At 41.5% G+C, this 22896-nt stretch overlaps 1 protein-coding gene across 3 annotated transcripts in view; it reads left to right on the forward strand.

Annotated features, from left to right (window-relative positions):
• The window catches only part of OSBPL1A (oxysterol binding protein like 1A), a 188666-nt gene that overhangs the window by 48193 nt on the left and 117577 nt on the right, over positions 1-22896 (forward strand). For 2 of the 3 annotated variants that reach the window (XM_075584951.1, XM_075584962.1), the window contains one exon: positions 13740-13821. In XM_075584951.1, the coding sequence (XP_075441066.1) occupies positions 13740-13821 (82 nt within the window). Of the gene's footprint in view, positions 1-13739; positions 13822-22491; positions 22532-22896 lie in introns of those variants that run through there. The other variant, XM_075584968.1, reaches the window with a different exon arrangement.

Genomic DNA, 22896 nt, shown 5'->3' on the forward strand with positions numbered 1-22896 from the left:
CAGAGGAGTTTATACCCTTGAAAGAGAGGAGCATTCTGCAAATAATACAGAGTTTAATAGGCAGCCAGGAGAAGGATTTCTGCAGTAGAGGAGCTGAGACAGATTTAGGAGAGAGTAAAGTGATTTTAGCAGTGTGTTTAGGATAGATTGTAGGGGAGGAAATGAAGAGGAAAGATCTGGTGCGACAGCAAACAGCAAAATGACGTCAGATCCACAGTTGAATGCAGTAGCTTTATTGGTATGGACACACACAGGTAAAAACAGCAGGCTGCAGCACAGCCTCCTCTATGCATTTCACACTCTGCTGGCGCTTCGTCTACCAGACGAAGCGCCAGCAGTGTGTGAAACGCGTGGAGGAGGCTGTGCTGCAGCCTGCTGTTTTTACCTGTGTGTTTCCATACCAATAAAGCTACTGCATTCAACTGTGGATCTGACGTCATTTGGCTGTTTGCTGTCGCACCGGATCTTTCCTCTTCATTTCCTCACACTCACCTTGCCGGATGCACACTGCGGGTTGGGCTACCGAGGAGCTACAGGATCCAGGACGGATGAGCTGACAGGGTTAAGATTGCTTTCTTTGCCCCTGAGCCCCGACCTCCCTAGTGGTCCCATGATGCTCCATATGCCTTACCTTCAGCCCACTCACACTCATTAAGTGTGTTTATCATTCGGCGCAAGCCAGAGCGCATGACGGCAATTCACTCCTAGATTGTAGGGGAGGCAGGACAGCTAGACAGTAGGTTACAATAGTCAAGATGAGAGAATGAGGGCATGTGCTAGAGTTTTAGCAGTAGAGCATTGGACGAAAGGGTGTATCTTTGCAATGTTATGGAGGAAGAACAATGGGTAATAGATGGGGGTCTGTATAGAGAGTCAACGATGGAGAAGGGCTGGTGTGGGTTAGATATGTGAGGGATCAGTGAAGTAATGGTATGGTTGTTTCGCCTGAGAGAAGGCAGAGTTGAAATGGGATAGAGGGGTAGTAAAGGAAGTCCTCAAGTATGAGATTTCATCTATAGGCGGTCAGAGGAGTGAGTGCAGTAACTGAGCATGTGTGTATGGCAGTTTAGCTAGGGTTAGAAGGAAAAGAACAGCAGATAGAGGGGCATGTAGTTTGATAGGAGGATAGGGCAGAGTTGTAGTTCATGACCAGGTTGTCCATCTGTAGCGGAGGGAAGAGCGAAAAGTGGAGTCGAGAGCTGGTAGATTAATGGAACTACGGAAACTATGGTTAGATGGAGGTGAATAAGACAAGAAGAGCGAGTAAATTAGATGAGCTGATGGACAGAGAGGAAAGGGGGAACAAGAAATGAGACTGCTTAAATACTACTGTTAAAATAAAAGCTAGGGTAATGAAGGGGTTAAATCAGAGTACTTGGTTTATTGGGGGTAGAGGGGGTGGGTGAAGGGGGTTGTTGTCCCAGGGTGGGTGTTAGACCTACTGGGAAGGTTGCAGAAGGCGTTAACCCCTGCATTACCTTAGTGGTAGTAACCGCTATGGTAATGAAAGGGTTAACCTCACGAGAGGTCTAACCACCCATCCGGGGCAACTATCCCCTTCACTCAACCCCTCTACCCCCAATAAACATTAAAGTGCAATACAAACACCAATACACTCATTGATTGTCAGTGGGGTTACCTATGCCCTCAATGGGAGCAAAGATAACCCCAATGGCAATGAATGGGCCCCCCAACACACACAGTACAGTAATGGGCAAATCCTCTACTATCCAGGTTTGGATAATGGCGCATTTGGCCATTAAAAAATAAAACATTACCAAAACATTACCCAGCCAGCATATAGTAAATAAAAGTTATACTTATCCCTGTGAGGATAAAGGCCGTCCTCGTCCTTGTCTTCACTGGGCACCAATTCTAAAATAAAAAGCTACTGACCTGTAACACCTTAATCACCATAGCGCTTATTAACTGCTATGGTAATTAAGGGGTTAACCCCCCATTTCACTACCCACCCTTGAGGCCAAACTACCAGCCCAGGGGCTACTAACCCACCCCCTCAACCCATTGATTGTCACAGTGGTAAACGGCATGGATTGCCGCAATGGCAATAAATGGGCAACCTAAAAATTAAAAAGTATCACAGAATAAAATACATTACATTTAAATAAACATTTTCCAATAAACCAATTGTCTCAGTGGTACACCATGCCCACAATATGGGCATGAATTATCATAATGGCAATATAAAAATTAAAAAAAAAAAAACAACAACTCTAAAAAATACATTACAATTAAATAAAAACACACTTTTCCCCCCCAAAAATGCATTGTTTGTCACTGTGCTTATCTATACCCTCAAAGGGGCATAGATAAACACAGTGCCAGTCAATGGGCATCCTAAAAAAAAAAAAAAAACACCATTTAAATAAAATATAATCAATGTGTTTCTTACTTTGCCGGGATTAACATTCACCCTCCTCATCCAACTGTGGCACCAAATGTTGCCCCAGGACGCAATGATCCTCAATAGCATGATACGAAGAAGTCCATGATTCTCAGTTGATTGCAGAGGAGTCTCCGGTAAATTCTTTCTTGCTTCCTTTTTCTTCTCTTCTTCTCATCTTCCTTCTTTCTTCTCTTCTTTGTAATCCAACAGGTCCAGGACAGGAGGAGATGTTGATCCGATGGCTTCTTGGAGTCAAATGTAACGTGACCGGCCTTAAATAAGGCCTGTTGCGTCACTTTTGACTAACAAATGGTTCATCACCAATCCGGTTGGTGGATATACCCTGTGAATTGCTTCCCCTTTTTGGTTTTTAGGTGACGTCATCTTAAAGGTAAGGAAGCCAGTCAATCGTGTAACTTATACTTCCCTCTCTATATAAGATGACGTCATTTCAGCAACAACAAAAAAATGGAAGTCATTACATGGTAAGTCCACCAATAGGATTCCCTTTTTTTGAGTGATGTGACATCAAAAAGGGAGGGAGGCATGCTACTTGATATGCTGGCTTCTGTCCCATCCCTCCAAAAAAAGAAAGGCATTGCATGGTACATACACCAATTGGATTGGTAATGTCAAATGACATGACATGACAGGCCTTGTATAAGGCTGACAAGTGACATCCAAGGAGTTTGAGCCCAAAAGACACATTGGGATCTACTCATCGGAAGGAATGAAACCAGTTAAAAGTGTTCCCCTATCTCAGAGGACTGAAACTTCTCTAGCGAGATAACATTATCAACAGTATCAAAAGCCATTGTAAAATCTAGCAATATTGCACCAGTGAGTTGTCCCTGTTCTATTCCACACTGGATCTCCTTGCAAACATTGTTAAGAGGGTACTTACCATGGAGTGGATAGGGGAAAAGCCGGATTACAGTTGACAGGAGATTTGTCTTGTTATAGTAATCACTTAATTGGGACTGGGCACATTTTTCCCATGACTTTGGATAGTATTGGGAGAAGAGAGATTTGGTCTGTAGTTGAAGACAATATTTTTATCCCCACTTCTGAAGACTGGCATCTCTGGTGGTTTTCTAGGTCTGTCACGCAGGGCCGACCTTAGGCTTTGCGTGGCCCAAGGTGGCATGCTGCCAGCGTTGATTCCCCCCCCCCCCTCCCCCTGTATTTAAAAAAAAAAAAAGGGGGGGGGGTGGATTAAGAGACGGACTTACCTATACGAGCAGACATCCCTCGTCATCATCTGATTTCACATTGCCATTGTCGTATGACGCTATGTTGTCATGTTGCCAAAAGAGAACACACACCTACACATTTGCTGGTTCGGGGGCCCTCAACTCCCTCCTCTCAATGCCGGGATCCAATTTCCGACCCGAGGGGTAGTTGGAGGAGTGGGGCCTCGTGCTCCCTCCTCCAGCTTCCCCCTCCGGTTGTGTGAAAGTTGGACTAGAGGGAGCGTGGGGTGCCTAAAGACATTGGGCCCAAGGTGGCCTCCTTGCCCTAAAGCCATCCCCGGGCCAAGGATATATCCTTGTTCTGATATCATGATATGATGTATTTTAATTAATCTGGTGCTTCAGGGGTTAATGTAGCTACAGTTCGATTTTAAACATATATATATTGGGTTTGACAGGTCAAGCCTTTTTTTTTTTTTTTCTTTTTCCTTCTCCTGGGTCTGTCCTTGTCTTCAAAGAGGGCTTGATTTGGGGGATATCACTTATGGCCCACTAAATGAGACCACCCCACCACACACCCCGCAGCTGTCAGCCTCAAAGGAAACTAACATTCATGAGATACCCCTTGTGCATCACAGAGAGGGGCGACACACCGTTCACCCCTTAGTTGGGAGACTTTATTTAAAATGAGAATCACGTGATGTCATCTACTCTGCATTCAGAGAGGTACATATTTGGCATCATGGCAAGGTATTATGAAAATCGGAATTCAACAGCTGTGTGTTTGGGATCAAATACGCAAATTTTCATATTTCTACGCCAGTGACCTCTGGAGGAAACCTATGACATATGGTAACATACTGTATACTGTATTTCTGTTTTTATTTTTATCCTGTTATTTTAAGAAACTGTTCTGCATTTATTGTAACTGCATTTATTGCAACTTTGTTCTTGTAATCCTTCTATAATTTTAAGGTGTGTGTGTGTATGTATTTTTTCTTTTTACATCTCTGCATCGGGCTCTGAATAAACAGTTGCACGCTCTGTGGAGAGTAATTTACATTTTCGGACACATTTTGATGCAACAGATTTTTGTGTGTGGTGCATAGTTTTCTTTTCTATAATAAACAAGTACCTGAGACCTTGGCAGATATACTAATGACATACTTTGCGTATTTCTTGGGTGGTGGAGGCGGATAAACATGATTGCAATTGAGTAAGGGGTTAAAATTAACCGATTGAAAAGTACCTTGCAGAGGAGAAATGTGAGTTGGCTAGAGTAGCCGTGTATTAACCCTAGTTGCATATCTAAGTCATGTCCTCACTTGTGTGCTGTTCGTGACAGATGGTATGTTGGGACGAATTGAGGGGAAATATTGTTAATTTGAGGGACTTTTTTGAGAAGCGGGCCAGCTATGTATTAACCCGTTTTTCGTTTGCAGGTTACGCGCTCACAGGTGTGCCATACGTGACAGTCCTGAAGACAAAATAGAGTTTATCAGGGAGGCAAGCGGTATGGCAATGACTAAGGCACTGAGGCCTAGGAACTTTGATTGCAATAGGTCCAGCCCACATTGGCTTTTCAGTGTTCATGTTAGGAGCGCCTGTGTAATCTCCTCTTCAGATACTGGGACAAATTGTGTGCACTGTCTGTTGGGGGTGGAGCTATAAGCGTTGCGTACAGATTTAGCTTCTTGTTTGTTGTTAGGGTTGCGTTTTGATAGTTGGGGAGTAGCATACCCCAAAGTTGAATGCATTTGCAATGCCAGTGTGATTTGTCAGGATTGTATCCTCCTTTGCGATATTGGATGAATGATTGTGGCTGGAAGACTGAAATATATTGTTGATGACCTTGTAGAAATTTGCTGGATTTGATGTATTTTGGTAGCGATTGTCTGAGTAGTATTTGGCTTTTATAAAGACTAGTCTTGTTTTCCTTGTGCATGTATTCCACAAGCATCTGTAGATAAGATCCTTGGTAGTGATCATTACTTTGTATCTTTTCCACTAGGCGTCCCTAAAATGTTAAATCTCAGCAGGGTCGGTTGTAAACCTACAGAATGTTGCCCTTTCCCTGCCCCCCTCCCCCCCCCCCCCCGTCCTTCCTTATTCTCTTATTCTGCGTAGCGGAGAATGGGTATCACAGAGTTTATGGAATTCTGTTTTGAAATCACGCAAAGGTTTGGGTATCAAGTTGATGCTGTTCCAAGTGCAGTTGGTAAGATCCGTCAGAAATTGTTGTGTGTTAAAGTCTCAAAATGCTCTAGTGAGTCGAACTTTAGGGCTTTATTTGGGTGGTTTCATTTTCCTTACACAATACACCCATTGTATGGTAATTGAAAATGTCAGGTAGGGTACCAGAGGATTGGATACTATTTGAACAAGAAGATAAGATCCAATCGAGCAAGTAATGGTTGGAATATTTTAAGTGTTTCCTGGTGGATTGATGTGGGAAATTAATTGAGTTAAATTTAGCGACTTGATTTGCGTCTTGATTTTTGTTGTTTTTAGGGTCAAGCCAATTGAGGTTTAAATCAACTAGAATTAACAGCTCATTCTTCACACTCCGAGAGGAAATTGTGCTAAGAAAGTGAGTGATATCAGTTGGGATTGTAGTGGGTCTTTAAGGGAGTGGTAGATGCCAGCAATAAGAATAGGCTGAAAGAATGGGGGGCAAATTTTACCTACTGTATTTGGATTTCTGAATGTTGATAATGCTGTGTCTTGAGACTTTAATCGAACATGTCCTCTAGTCCAACTCGAGAATAACTCCATGCCACTTATAAACAGGACATTTGCAACCCCTCACTTTGCTGCCCCCGAGAGATTTATGGGTCCAGTCCTAATATTATCCCACCCACAGCAAGCTATACACCCATCTGATTAACACACTAGAGTCAATTTTAGCATACCAATTGCCGGCTGTAGATCATTCACTGTACAGAAAGTAGACAAGTAGTTGGATACATACAATGAATTTAGTTGACCAGGTAACTTTTTTTTCCTCATTATTTAATCCACAGTAGTAAACATTTTGTAGAGGGTAAAGTCAGTAACATAGATTATATCACTTGGTACTTGAATGTCGGTCCCATCTCTTCAGCACTGTAAATAAATAATATAATTTGTTAGTTGAGTAGCCTAATTTACAGTCACCGAACTAAGTGTTTGGTTGGAGAAACCATGTTGTACAATATAATCTTTGGAATGTCATCTGAATGTACTGTACTAGTCTTTAAAATTCTACGGAATGCTGTTTATATGAATTATCAAGGGTGTAGCACCTTGTGTTCTACTCATATTGGCTGGGCCTCCTGTGTGTGTGTGTGTGTGTGTGTGTGTGTGTGTGTGTGTGTGTGTGTGTGTGTGTGTGTGTGTGTGTGTGTGTGTGTGTGTGTGTGTGTTTTGTCACAGCACGAGTGCTACGTGGGCCAATCACGGAGCGAGCTACATAGGCTAATCAGGGCAGTCGGAAATTCAAACTAACCACTGAGACCTGAGTCGGTTGGTCTTGCACTAAAACCTCAGGGTACAGTTTCAGCTGGATACCTCCTGTGGTGGAGATGGATGACTCGGTCTGACTGAACAATGGCCCTGCCCTCAGTTACAGTTCCCCAGGCCTGAGTAAACACCCCTCCCCCTCCAGTCCCAGCAATTGCCATTTCTCCACGTGAGCTGAACAAAGGATTTCTCAGCCCAGAGAACGTTGCTATGCTTTAAAACACATTTGTATGCTTGCAGTTACATTACACACAAAATAAAGGTTTACACACCTACATTCACATATAGGGTTGCCAGGTGTCCTGTTTTGAACCGGACAGGCCGGTAATTCCGACACGTGTGTGTGTCCGGTATTACCATTTTTTTCGGCGGAGGGCTGGAAGTGCTGAGACTGGAGGCGGGGGCGGACCATGGCCGGGCTGGAGCTCTGTGTGAGTGTCTGTGCAGCCTGTCCCTGATTGGAGGAGCGGAGAGCCAATCAGAGGACCGTGGGGGCGGAGCCCACACCCCGGCGGCCCAGAAGTCTATGTCCTTCCTGGCAATATGCTAAGGACACAATTTGGGGAGTAATGGGGGAGCCAGGGTGAGGTGAGTGGGGGTCATGATGAGGAGATGATGGGGGGCCAGGATGAGCTGAGGTGATGGGGGGCCAGGATAAGATGAGATGATGATGGGGGGGCAGGATGAGCTGAGGTGGTGGTATTTTTTAAAGGTATTGGGGAGGTGGGGGTATATTTTATAATGTATTGGGGAGGTGGGGGTATATTTTATAATGTATTGGGGAGGTGGGGGTATATTTTATAATGTATTGGGGAGGTGGGGGTATATTTTATAATGTATTGGAGAGGTGGGGGTATATTTTATAATGTATTGGAGGTGATGGTATATTTTATAATGTATTGGGGGAGGTGGGGGTATATTTTATAATGTATTGGGGAGGTGGGGGTATATTTTATAATGTAGTCGGGAGGTGGGGGTATATTTTATATGTAGTCGGGCACGTGGGGGTATTTTTTATATGTATTCCCAGGGGGCGTGGGGGTCCAGTATTGTGTCCAGTATTTTTGGACAAGCCACTTGGCAACACTATTCACATAATATATTTGCCTAGATGAGCCACAATAGGATGTATATACAGGGCAACCCTTTATGTTCCTGCAGACGATAGGGCTAGCTGGGGTTCACCTTTATTACAAGAGCCTCATTGCCTATATTGTCACAGTGGCTGCACGTGTATATGTGATTCATGTGAACTGGGTGTATATCAGCAGTAGGCAGCTAGAAATGACAGAGGGCACCTTTTAAAATGTGTTCTTACATCTGTAGATAGCCAGTCAGACAGGGTCAATATTTTGGAAGAAGTCATATAAATGTTTTTATTAAATTTGACCTTTACTTTGGAACTTTCACATGAGGCATTAGCACTCAGAATATTTAAATTATATGGGATACATTTGCAAATGTGTGGTGTGTATGAATGGAGACTTGCTCTTACTGTCCCGCTAATTCATACAATTTGGAGATATCTCTAGTGAAAAACATGACATCACCCCCTGGCTTCAGATCAGCAGTGCAACAGCACTTCCTCAAGTTAGACATCCAAATCTCTCTTTAACATCTGACCAGCCTCAGTTTGGCTTCACAAGGGTATTCGACAAAGCTTTCATTGTGTGTATACACTGGGCTGCTTGGAGTCAGAAAACTAGCTTCCACTCTGTTCCTTTTGGCAGGTTTGCTTTCTCTAGAGATTAATTCTTACCAGATGGACATCCTTCCTCTACATTATCTAAAAAATGAAAAGAAAAAAACACTGCATTCTGTTCTTGTTATGAAAAATATTCCCGCTTGTCATTGCTGTTCTCACTAAGACTTCTTACACATTCAGTTGGCTAAATGTACTCTTGTTGCTTACAAATGAATGCATTGAAATCGGAGAAACGGGTCCCCATGGGAAACATGGAAAGCGCAGCGCTATAAGATCATAGTTGGCGCAGCATGCTGTGCAATAGCTTGGTTCCTAGAAAAGATCTTTAATGACCCATATTTAGACGACATAAAACTGTACAATTGACATTATATACTAGCTAGTACTGGCATGTTAGAATATGTTTATGGTAATTGGATTGTAAAACAATGTTGACATTTAATTTGCAATTAAAAAAAAAAGATTCCTCATTGAAAATACTTTTGTTGGAGCTGCTATAGGTCCGTTCATACTGCTCCTTACTGCAGTGAATAGGTTAGAGGCAGACGTACAGTATACGTACCTCTCGTGCCATATGTATAAATGCAGTAAAATAACAAAGTATCAAGACCTGCATAGATGAATTCCTGTTGGTGCTTAATACTTCAATCACATGTAGGCCGGTACTTCTCAAAGCTCGATGTAGGGTATCATGCCCAGTCTGATGGTAACTGCCATTGACTTCAGTTGCATTTACTGCCAGATTGGGCGCAATGTCTCCCATCGTGCATTTGACTCCCGCCTTAGTGAGAGATAATCTCAAATAATTGTAATGACTAATAACAGAATAGTTTGTATATAAAGATGTGCCAGTCCCCCTGTTGTGCTTTCCCATAAGAATCCATTATCGGTCTCTGTTTGGTCATTATGCTGTGTAGACTAGAATACCAGTGGCAACTGAAGAACAGAGCAGTTCAGTCTTGGAAGATCTAGAGATAGGGAGAGGAGCCCCCTTGTGTGTGCTCCAATGAACTATAGTGGAAGTGGTAGTTAGAAATGGACTATGAAGATGTGGGACAATGTTGTAAATAAGTTCTTGTAGGTGAATGTAACCATGCTGTGGGTAGGTGGGTAAGTGTGAAAACCCTGTCCTGGATTGGCATCCGGATTGATGTATCTCTGTAAATAATGGTGTGTCCCCACAAATAGATGTATATTGTGTGAAAGCTTCTCCGTGTCTGGAAATAACCACTATGGCTATATAAGCACTGTGTAAGTCCTTGATAGCACGGTATATAACAGAGGCATGCTCACCTGTCCGGTAGTGTGGGGGAACACTTGCCTGCAATCGGATGAATGAAATGGTTGATCCGTGGGCTGTGTAGCCTGGTCTCACGAGATGTATCAGCCCTCCTGGGGCGTCTTCTCTTGGACGTCTCACGAGAGGCGCTGGCACTATTGGTGCGTCATTTCCCGGCAACTCACATCCGCGGGTGTCCCGCTAAGGCTCCACTATCACCGCAGGCGCTGTGGACATACCCTCCCCACCGTGTCACTCACATGCAGCTGGCCGGATATCCACCAGTAAGCCAAGGAAAAAGCTGTAGGCTGCTACTCATCCCATAGGCGTGCTCCAGATGCGGGTTGGAAAAGTATGGAGGAAGTAAATCTGGGCACCGCTGGTGCTAGAGGAGGAGGCTGGTCTGGAGTAAAATTAATTAACTTTATTGGGCATGTATGCCAAAGTTAAAACGGCACATAAACGTCCCCTGACGCGTTTCCCGCCTCTCGGTGCTTTCTGGCCCTGAGAGGCGGGAAACGCGTCAGGGGACGTTTATGTGCTGTTTTAACTTTGGCATACATGCCCAATAAAGTTAATTAATTTTACTCCAGACCAGCCTCCTCCTCTAGCACCAGCGGTGCCCAGATTTTCTTCCTCCATACTCTTCGAAGATCTAGTGAAAGCTTAGCTGTGTTCTGTACCCCACTAAGGACAGTCATTTTTTCATGTGAAAGCTTAGCTGTGTTCTGTACCCCACTAAGGACAGTCATTTTTTTTTTCTTCCAAACATGATTGCAAAATTTACTTTGGTTTTTATAGCTGTTCATTTCATTCTCCCACAGAGAAGCAAGCAATACTTTTTTTTTTTTTTTTTTAATGTAGATTACTGTAAAATATGTATTACTTGGTCTCTGTGAAGGGTTCAACATCAGAAAAATGTTACTTTAGGAATTATATTGATGCCTGATATATACAGTTAGGTCCAGAAATAATTGGACACTGATACAAGTTTTGTTATTTCGGCTGTGTACCAAAATTAATTCAAGTTGGTTAAATAATGAATATGGGCTTAAAGTGCAGTCTATCCGCTTTAATTTGAGGGTATTCACATCCAAATTGGAGGAAGGGTTTAGGAATTACATCTCTTTAATATGTAGCCCCCTCTTTTTCAAGGGACCAAAAGTAATTGGACAATTGACTCAAAAGCGGTTTCGTGGACAGGTGTGGGCTATTCCTTCGTTATTTCATCATCAATTAAGTAGGTAAAAGGTCTGGAGTTGATTCCAGGTTTGGCATTCGCATTTGGAAGCTGTTGCTGTGAACCCACAACATGCGGTCAAAGGAGCTCTCAATGCAAGTGAAACAGGGCATCCTTAGGCTGCAAAAAAAAAAAAAAAATCCATCAGAGAGATAGCAGGAACATTAGGAGTGGCCAAATCAACAGTTTGGTACATTCTGAGAAAAAAAGAACGCACTGGTGAGCTCTGCAACACAAAAAAGCCTGGAAGACAACAGTGGGGGATGATCGTAGGATCCTTTCCATGGTAAATAAAAACCCCTTCACAATATCCAGCCAAGTGACGAACACTCTCCAGGAGGTAGGCATATCATTATCCAAGTCTACCATAAAGAGAAGACGTCACGAGAGCAAATACAGAGGGTTCACCACAAGGTGCAAACCATTCATAAGCCTCAAGAATAGAAAGGCCAGATTAGACTTTGCCAAACAATATCTAAAGAAGCCAGCCCAGTTCTGGAACAGCATTCTTTGGACAGATGAAACTAAGATCAACCTGTACCAGAATGATGGGAAGAAAAATGTATGGAGAAGGCTTGGAACGGCTCATGATCCGAAGCATACCACATCATCTGTAAAACACTGTGGAGGCAGTGTGATGGCATGGGCATGCATGGCTTACAATGGCACTGGGTCACTAGTATTTATTGATGATGTGACAGAAGCAGCCAGATGAATTCTGACGTGTATAGGGATATATTGTCTGCTCAGATTCAGCTAAATTCAGCGAATTTGATTGGACGGCGCTTCACTTTACAAATGGACAATCACCCAAAACATACTGCGAAAGCAACCCAGGAGTTTTTTTTTAAGGCAAAGAAGTGGAATATTCTGCAATGGCGAGTCAATCACCTGATCTCAACCCGATCGAGCATGCATTTCTCTTGCTGAAGACAAAACTTAAGGCAGAAAGACCCATTAACAAACAACAACTGAAGACAGCTGCAGTAAAGGCCTGGCAAAGCATCACAAAGGAGGAAACCCAGCGTTTGGTGATGTCCATGCGTTCCAGACTTCAAGCAGTCATTGCCTGCAAAGAATTCTCAACAAAGTATTAAAAATGAACATTTTATTTATGATTGTGTTAATTTGTCCAATTACATTTGAGCCCCTGAAATAAGGGGACTGTGTATGAAAATGGTTGCAATTCCTAAACGTTTCATACGATATTTTTGTTCAACCCCTTGAATTAAAGCTGAAAGTCTGCACTTCTATTGCATCTCGGTTGTTCCATTTCAAATCCACTGTGGTGGCGTACAGACCCAAAATTATGAAAATTGTGTTGGTGTACAATTATTTCCGGACCTAACTGTAAATTTAAAATGATAATCCAAAAGATGCAGTCCAGGAGAATACTGAATAGATGTTCTCAAATATATTGTCTTGTTAAGAGTAATGTTAATCTTAAAATTGTGTGTGTGTGTGTGTGTGTGTGTGTGTGTGTGTGTGTGTATATATCTATATCACACACACCATACGATACCGTTTGCAACACGACATCATGGGACCCACTGGGGGACCGAAACATCGTTTTTTGTGTCTTCTATCAAATATAGAAAATCTATGATCTACTTGCCTGCGTGCTGTCCCTTGATGTCGTGTTGCAACCAGTATCGTATGGTCTGTTATTGCTTTATGGGATAAGCACCAAAACTTATTTACTTGCAGATGGTGTGCCGGCTGTGCATTGGATTATATATTCCAAAGGAGGGAAAAAAAACCTGCTATGGTTTGTTCTCCTCCTATATGGACATATCAGCGCTAGAGCACAAAATACTGGGGGAAAAATACTGAAAAAGTCTGAAAAATTTGACAACTATAAGGGATAGTACTAAGTCTAGTGTAGTCCATTTCCAGTGCGTGCCTCCAGCTCACAGTGATAGACAGTGGATCCTGATAGTGTTGAAAAAAAGCAGAGCACAGAAGGCAAAAGATTGGGGCTACAGTACAAAAAGGTCAATTAAAAATAACTTTATTAGTGTGGTGACATGGGATTAGGCAGGGTAAATTACTCTAATGCGTTTTACTCCTACGACACTTTGTCAAAGCACCATAGGTGCAAAACGCGTTAGTGATTTACCCTGCCCAATCCCATGTTGTCACCACTCTAATAAAGTTATTTTTAATTGACCTTTTTGTACGGTAGCCCAATCTTTTGCTTGCTGTGCGCCGCTTTATTTCACCACTACCCGGATCCACTGTTAATCTGAAAATAGATTGCTTTCACTTTTTGTAATTTAACACCACTAGGAATTTCCCCTATTTTCCATAGTGATAACAATAAATGTGTTGGTAATAAAATGCAGAATGAACAAAAAGTATTATTTGGCTACCGTTCATAAGCCTCTGTATAACTTCTGCATTGTTTTCTACAGAAAGCTCAGGCATGCAACCAGAGACTTGATCAAGAAGTGACCACGCTCCTTACAGTACTAAAGAGCTGGGAAACTTCAAAAGGTAAAGCAATTCCCGTTTTAAAATTTTTCTTTCGTGTTTGTTGTATCATTGATCACTAAGCCAATGTGATGTTTATAGGAAATACATTTTAAGGTATTTTCCCACCTCTGGTGGTGGAATAAAAGGCATTTGAAGCCAAGCTTGGTGTTTCTGGAGTATTTCTATTCAAGTGGAAAATTTTAAATGTATTTTTGATTTTGACACAGAGCCTAGACCACATGGACCATTTACACATACAATTGGTCATTTTACTAATAAGACAAGGCTGTGGTGGATGTGTGAATAATCATGTAGCTTTTTAAATGGATACACATTGTCTTATGAGAGATTTAAACCGTTAATTTAAGGTATGTGTTTAAAGGTTGGCACAGCATCTCCGGTGCTTATCAACTCCATCCTGGTGATGTTTTAAGACATGGTGATGGTTAAAACTTTGACATTAAAGTCACACTTGAAAATCTTGGACATCTCTCCAGTGCAGCAATTAAATGCAATAACTCAAGTGTTTGTTTGCCGGCGGGATGGGGCAGTAAAGAGTGTTCGGGAAAATGTATGTTTTTGACCAATACATAGCCTATATTCAATGGAACTTTTTTATTAACTCTGTTTTAAAAAGCGTGGAAATCTGTTTGTACACGTCTCTTTACTAGAGTCATAAGGGAAAGGTATTAGCAGTAAAACAAGGGGTAGTAATTCAAATCACTTAAGATCATTGTTAGGACTTCACCTATGGTACATTTTTTCAGTTCTGAAGACATTTCCAGAAGGACAGAAACCTTGGAGTTGTGGTAAATGTTATGATATAAACCTATCATGAAACATTAAAGGATGTCAACATGTGAATCTGGAAACAAACAATAGAAAGGGAGGAGATGATGGAAAATGTCAAACATATGAGGGATACAAATGGGTGGTGCAGGATGAAAGCATATTTCAGAGAAATGCTACAAGAGGTCATACTCTGAAGCTAGAATTTGGGAGGCACACGGGAAATGTGAGGAAGTCTTTCATAAGAGAGGCTGGTGGAGTCATGGAATAGCCTTCGAACAGACAAATAGGAATAGACAAAATAGTATCAATATCAGTAGTATTTCACAGCAGAAAGGTAGTTTATATCTCTTCTGCTTTATTTGTAACTATGTTAAGTCAAAATACCATCTTTAAATCTAAAAACGCTTCATATAATTAAAATAGCCTGAACATGTCGGTACAAAAGTATTCTCATCAAAAATCATGTCACTCCTTTTTTTTTTTTTTTTTATCTTCCAAGTGATAACGCAGTTTTGCTGTTTAAAACTTCTAGTATTTAAACAGGATTTTTTGTTTTGTGTTGGAGGTGGATAAAAAGGATCGCCTCCCATGGAAGTTAACATACTGTACTAACCTTTACCATTACTTTTTTCCAGCCCCACAAGATAGTCTACACTCAATATATAATTAAAGTAGCCCAGCACAAAATACTCCTCCTAGCTCTGCCTTCATTTTAGGTCTGCGGCCAGTGGGGAAATTCAAACTTTTGTGCATACATTGTTGTGTGTTTTTTCCTTTTTGGCAAACTCAAGATTGTCCAGTTTATGAAAATATATTCAGTATGTATCTATTTACTGATCAACAAAATGTAATACGCAAATAATGTGCTTGGAAACAGAAGAACGCATAATAGAAAGGCTAGTCACCAGACTCTCCCGCTTTGTATCATGTGTCTTCGTATTCCCGGTGTAACAAACCGGCCTCCCCAGTATCTTGGGTTCTGATTCTGTCATGTTGGATGCGACGTCACACACCATGTCACAGGGTGACCTCTGCTTCGTCTTGGAAGCCAACATTCAATGGCACAACAGCTTCCTGTGTTTCGCAGGGATACGGCAGCTTCACCAGATGCAGGTATTGGCGTTTTAAAGAAGATAAACCATTTATAACTAGTGGGATAACCTAGTAACAAATAAAGCAGAAGCGGGTATCGATAGCTGCATATACTGTACAGATGTAGACAAGGTTATTTCAGCCACTCATGAAGAGTATTGTTTTATAACGCAGAATATCACATGTTTTCTATAGGGTTGAATGGCAGCGGTCACGCAGAATATCACAGAATACCCCATAATAACACACCAGCAGGTGAAATAACCCTGGCAATATCTGTATTATAAATTTAAAAGTATTAACATCTTAATACAGTACTAAGAAAAGTGAAAAAATATAGATGTATATAAAACATTACCATCATCCATAAATGCCTAAAAAGAACATAAGTTTAACAATAAAATCATGTAATTACTGTATACAACTCTATAGATATTTATATGTAAATGAATAGAACATTGTATTCTATCAAATTTAAGATTTGACACCATCATAAAAATAGGTAAAATAGTAGTGATGACTAACAATTTCACAAAATGTAATCACTTTAATTAAAATATGCCAAATCAATATCATTGAGACCTGCTCAAGAAAGTGTTTTTGTAGTTTAAATATCTAAAATGTTTCTAGCTGAAGTCTTAAAAAAAAAAAAAAAAAAACACGCACCTTGTGTGTTTTTGTTTTGATCAAATCTAAGCAAAGATCTCGGATTATTTTTTTGTGACACTTACTGAAATGCTTAGGGATGGTTGTGTTCTAAGAAAGGTGTGTGGAGACATGAGATGCAGCGGGACAGTCTGGCAGCTAGTCTACTGTATCGGTCTGTCTGAGTGCATGTTAAATTAGTATTCCAAATAGATGTACTATGGTACTGTATGTCTCGCTCTTGTTTCTGAGGTATTATTACTAGGTCTTTCCTATTCACCATGGCTGTGGGCACCATATGGTTAACTCTATCCTCGGCTGAGTGGGACAGGAAATTGAATTCTTGCAGGTAGGCCATAAAAGGCCCCTCCCACTACCTGCAGATAGTCTTTTTCCTGTCCTACAGCTAGGAGTAGAGTTTATTTTTTAATAGGACTCGCCGGACTGTAGTTATTGCAGTCAAGCCAGGGAGTCTCGGCCACACTTCCCCTGAAGCTCCGTTCGACGTACTGTGGGTGGTATCAAGACGGAGGCCTGTGCGACTGGGCAGTCCTGCGGTTGCGTCTTTGTACGCAGCAGGCAAACAGGGCTGTTGACTGGATCGGAGGCTCAAATTACCGCACAGGCGTCTGAGAACGCAGCGGAGTGGGGGAGACAGACCGGCAAGGCATCCCATGTAAGTGAATGTGCGCGCGCTACGATCCCACAGGCGGGAGCGTGCATGTGTGAGCGAGAGCTAAGCGCTCCGATTGGTCGCATTGAAGCTGACGACAGAGCGACGGCACACAGCTGTGTGAAAGGATCCGGAAAGCAGCCACAGCATAGAACGCTCGGCAGACAGGAGAAATCAGCTGCAAGAAGCTGGAAGAAGTTTGGAAGCCAGCATGGAAGCTGGAGGAGGTAAAGGGTCGCTTACAAAAATTATGTGAATCCTTAGCTTAGTTTGCTAGAGAATAAAAGAGTTGGAACTGAAAGAAGTATTGTTTTTTTCACCTTTGTACTATGGTTATACCGGCAGAAGGAACATATAGGGGGGTGTTTGAGTCCCTGCATCAGAATCAAAAACTAAATGGGGTATAGCATGTGAAAAGCCAGCGTTGGAAGCCAAGAAACTTTGTGCAGACTGCCTTAAAGCAGCATAAGTTATGTGGTATATTGGTGCATCACAACAGTAAGCTCACAAAAACATAAGTCTCTTTGAAGTAAATCCAATATCCAGAAATGCAAGCTGAAGAATCAGTATTTGATTTAGAATTGGTGGATCCTCTTTTATAAAGGCAATGAGAGAAACATTGGAATTAGAGGATGCAGAAGAAATTACTCAGAAATCAGATAAATTATTTGGGATGAGGCAGAAGAAAACCAGATGTTTTCCAATTCATCAAGTAATCGAGGATATGATACAAATGGAATTGTCACAGCGGGATATAAATATTCCCAAAAAGTTTAACAGAATGTATCCTTTTGTACAAGAGGAGGTAAAATACTGGGAAGTCGGTCCTAAAATTGATGCAGCAATTTTTCCAGAATTTCCAGAAAAACTATACTAGTCTAGGATGCAGCATAACTCAAAGATGTAATGGATAAGCAGATACTGTAGTGTTTTGAAAAAAAGCATATGTGACGGTAGGTACAGCATGCAAACGGCGATATCAAGAGCAATGCGGAAATGGATTGCTACTATAGAAGCATTGGAAAAAGGAGTCAAGAACTTCTATTCTAAAAGCTTTGTCAGAAATCAAATGGGCAGCCGACTACATAGCTGAAGCGTCGCTAGATGCGGTTAGACTGGCAATAAAGTCAATGGCCTATACAGTAACAGCAAGAAGAGCGCTATGGCTCAGACACTGGATGGCAGACACGGCATCCAAGAACAGTTTATGCAATTTGCCCTTTGATGGAGAATTTCTATTTGGGAATAAAATAGATGCAATTATAATCCAAGGTAGTTTATAAAAGCACATTGTTACCGTAAGAAAGTAGAAATAGATATGGCCCTACATTCCATCAGACGGAAAGAACGCAGTATAGGGAAGCAAGAACATATCATCCTGGAAGACCATTCTCAAGACAAACGTCATGGAGAGGTGGACAAAATAAGCTTTTACATGGCGCCAGAGGAAGAGCGTTATTTTCCATAGGAAAATTCTCATGAAGGTCAAGGGGTCCAGCGGCTTCCAGTTGGGGGAAGACTGAGCCAATTCGAAGCAGCATGGATTCAATCAATAAAAGACAGGTGGGTACTACAGATCCTTTCTTTCGGGTACCACCTGGAGTTCAAGAACATTCCAAGAAGGGATATATTCTTAAAGACAAAATATACATACACAAAACAGAAAATAAAACAAGAGTCTTATCCTGAAAGAGTTATTACAGGCCAACGTAATAACAAAGGTTCCTCATAGAGGAGAAAAGGGATTTATTCCAAGATATTTTTGGTAGAAAAAACATCAGGAGGTTGCCAAGCAGTATTGGATCTAAGAACCGTAAATACCTACGTACATGTAAGAAAGTTCAAAATTATTTCACTAAACATCATCCAAGAAGAAAACCAAACGATTGGATGATATCAATAGATCTAAAATATGCCTATTTACACATCCCTATAGCAAAGAGACATCAACAATTTGACGATGGGGAGGATTTGGCCCGGGATTAAAGGGGTTACACCCCAATTGGCCACCCTCTACCCTCAACCTAGGAAGCAAGGGGTTAACTGGACTGAGGTCCAGAAATGTGTTTTTCCCTCGCTACAATATCCAAATGCTTATTCCCCTGTAAAAAAAATGTATTGTTTCTGGGCCAGTGTCTGCACCACACACACTGGGGCTTAAGGGGTTAATAAACTACAGTTTAAGAAAATACAACTGTATTGTGTCTTTTCAGAAAATCTGGACTTCAAAAGGCTTGATTGAAGTTGGGTGTGAAAAGCAGAAGTGGTTTTTAGTGTACAGTATGTTAATACCTGTTTGCAGGAAGCTAGAGTGGGTTGTGAGCGTTATAACTCCCACTTACAAACGCCTCTGCTTCAAGAGGTCTGGGGCATTGAGTGTGTAATCTAAAACCAGGTGACAAATGTCCACTACCCAGGGGTCCCTGCTTCAACGGATTTCTTTGATGGGGGCCAGGGGGTGTGGTTACCAAGGGGATATCAGAATGGGTGACCTTATTAAATATAAGAATATTATGAGATGTCCTCGGCTGAACGTGCTAAAAATTACATATGTGTATTCGTGATACCAAGCCCCAACTAATGATTCTAAACACTTGATATCTAACAGATACTAAGAGCCAGATATTAATATCTCTCTTAATTTTAGTACTACACGGTAATATTTAGTTTCATTGGGAGCGTCATGTGTGACGGAATGTATTAATATGTCTTGCATGCCAGTAAGTATGAGTGAACTGAAGTTATGAAGTTATTTACAATGTATATGGAATTTTGGTTGTTCTGGAATCTGCAGACTCCCTCTGTTATGATAATGAGCAGGAAGGACATCTTGCTAGAATTTACATAGCCTGGTGATCAAAGGTTAAATTGCCTAATTGTTTATGCGGGACCCAGGAACTGTTTGGGTTTTAAATGTGATACTTCACACTTCAATGGAAGCCAAAAGCGGCTTCAAAAAGCTTCAAAGAGATGTTTGCTAGACACCTCGGTGCCTGGAATGTAAGAGAAGGGTGGAAATAGTATATAAACCAGAGTCCCCCCTTACTCAGGGCTTCATGTCTGAATGTCCTTCATGTGTCTTCATGACCTGCCTGTCTTGCTGTGATGTCAACTGAAATATGGAAGAGATGGCCCATCCTGTATCCTGATGGCTTTCTTGTCCTAATCTTTATGTAAGTGTCTATATTTTGCCTGTTATTTGTATAATCTGTTGTGTTCACCTTTATTAAGGAATAAATTATATTTTATCATATCTAAGTCTCGTCCCAGTTCAAACCCAGATATATATATATATTTGGTGTAAATTACAGCCTGCCATGAAGTCACTGTGACAAACAATTCCTTAGATTTGCAATAAATCAGGAACTCTACCAATATACGGTGCTGCTGTTTGGACTATATACGTTACACCAGATACAATGAGTAATGATCACCACTGATGCAAGCAGCGCAGGTTGGGGAGCCGAAATGGGAGACCTACTGGTACAAGGTACTTGGACAACCTTTGAACAACGCCTTTGCCATCAAACCTGCTGGAACTCAAGGCAGTGCAAGAAGCATTGGAAGCATTCCAAAGCTAGGTAAAGTTTGGAAATATACAAATAAAATCAGACAACAGGGCTGTGGTAAAATATATAGCCAAGCAAGGAGCAACAAGGAACAAAAGACGGAGTCTAACATCAGAGATTCTATCATGGGCAGAAGGCTATGTTACATATATAACAGCCATACATATACCAAGGCCAGAAAATATTACAGCACATTTTCTCAGTCGCAACCTAGTTCACCCAGGAGAATGGTCATTAGACAAGTTGGTTAAACGTTGGGGGTAACCAGAAATAGATCTGATGGCTACTCACAAACAGGTGGAGAATTATTATGCAAGGCACTTTCATCCCAGCGCAATGCACACGGGCCCTCAGTTTTAAGTGGCTGTTCAAACTGACATCTTTTTTCCCAAATTCCTCTCATTTCAAAGATAGTGAGTAAAATCAGGAGCGATCAAGCAAAGGTGATACCTGTGGTACCATATTGGCTGAGGAGACCATGGTTTGCCCATCTCATAAACATGTTAATAGACACACCGTGGCATCTACTAAATGTCAAGGGATTGATATAACAAGGACCTGTATTTCACCCAGAGCCCAAACGGCCATGGCAACTTCGAGATTGAGTGGAAGACATTAAGAGCAAAGGGATGTTCAGATAGAACAATAAATAACCCTGTTGGAAGCAAGAAAAAAGTCTGCATCAACAGTATACTTCCGAATTTGGTTATGCTTCAGAGACTGGTGTGTTAAACAAAAACAGAAGGTTTTTTTTCTCTCCAAATACTGTGACACTTGTAGAATTACTACAAGAAGGGTTTGATAGAGGACTCTGTCACAGTTCATTGAAGTCGCTTGTTTCTGCATTTAGAGAAGAATCTAGAAACTGAAAGACTCGTTATTCATTTTTTACAAGCAGTCAAGAGGTTAAGACCGCAAATCAAGAATAGATTGCCAGCATGGCATCTATCACTAGTACTGGATGTTCTCACAATGCAGCCTTTCGAACCTACAGATCAAATACCATTGAAGTTATCATGGAAGGTTGCATTCCTGATAGCTATTACATCAGCAAGGAGAGTGGGAGAATTACAAGCTTGTCTTGTAAAGAGCCATTTCTGGTCATCCACCAGGATCAAGCAGTGATGCGACCAGTGTACTATTTCTTACCGAAAGTTTCTCAATTTCATATAAACCAAGATATTGTAATTCCTTCATTTTGCCCCAGACCAGCAAATAAGAAGGAATAAAGATTGCATAATTTTGACATAGTGAGGTGCTTGAAAGCCTATATTGAGAGGGTGCAAGACATAAAGTCAGATAGACGGTTTATCATTCCAGAAGGACCAAGGAGGGGGCAAGCAGCATCCAAAGCAACAATATCCAAATGAATTGTATCAGAAAATCATACGAGAACAAAGGACTAAATCCACCTTTAAATTTAAAGGTGCACACAATGAGAGCCATGGCCACTTCGTGGGCATTCAAGGCACAAGCATCACTAGCACAAATCTGCAAAGCGGCAGCATGGTCTTCATTTAACACATTTATGAAGTATTACAGATTGCGTCAGCTGACGCCCGAATGTCCAATCTTTGGTAGAAAAGTACTACAGTCTGTAATAAAATAAAAGGGAAGACTGTAATAAATGGTTGAAACTGATATTGGCATTTGGGTTTTGATTTCCCTCCCTAAATAATACTGCTGGGCTATGTCCCTACGGTGCCCACTGCCAGGGTGAACAGGAAAGGAGAAAATGTAACCAACTTACCGTAATTTTCTTTTCCTGGAACCAAGGCAGGGGGCACATAGTTACCCTCCTAATGTATGCCTAATATATATCACTTGTATTTTTCATCTATGGGAGAATCCAAAGCCTAATCTGCAGGTAGTGGGAGCGGCCTTTTTATGGCTTACTCAGCTGAGGATAGAGTTAACCCTACGGTGCCCACTGCCATGGTTCCAGGAAAAGAAAATTACGGTAAGTTGGTTACATGTTCTCCTTTCTTTGGGTGCTGCAACCTGTAGTGGAAGATCTCGTATTGGGACTGACACATGACCTTACTTTTGAACATTTTTATCTTGTGGTATTTTTCATGTTAAACATAGAATTTGACAGCAGATAAGAACCACTTGACCTTAGTTTGGCTATTTTCTGACCTGCTGTAAAACTTCAGACCTTTATTTGATCCATGGCTTTCTGTTGTATTTAGCATATCTTTGTTTACCCCAAGCATGTGTGAATGTCCTTACTATTTTATCCCATACAGCCTCTGTTGGGCGACTATTGCACAAATCCACCCCCTTTCTGTGCAGAAGTACACTCACATTTCCCCTTAGCCGGCC

The sequence above is a fragment of the Ascaphus truei genome, chromosome 2 (genome assembly GCF_040206685.1).
Source record: "Ascaphus truei isolate aAscTru1 chromosome 2, aAscTru1.hap1, whole genome shotgun sequence".
Taxonomy (NCBI): Eukaryota; Metazoa; Chordata; class Amphibia; order Anura; family Ascaphidae; genus Ascaphus; species Ascaphus truei.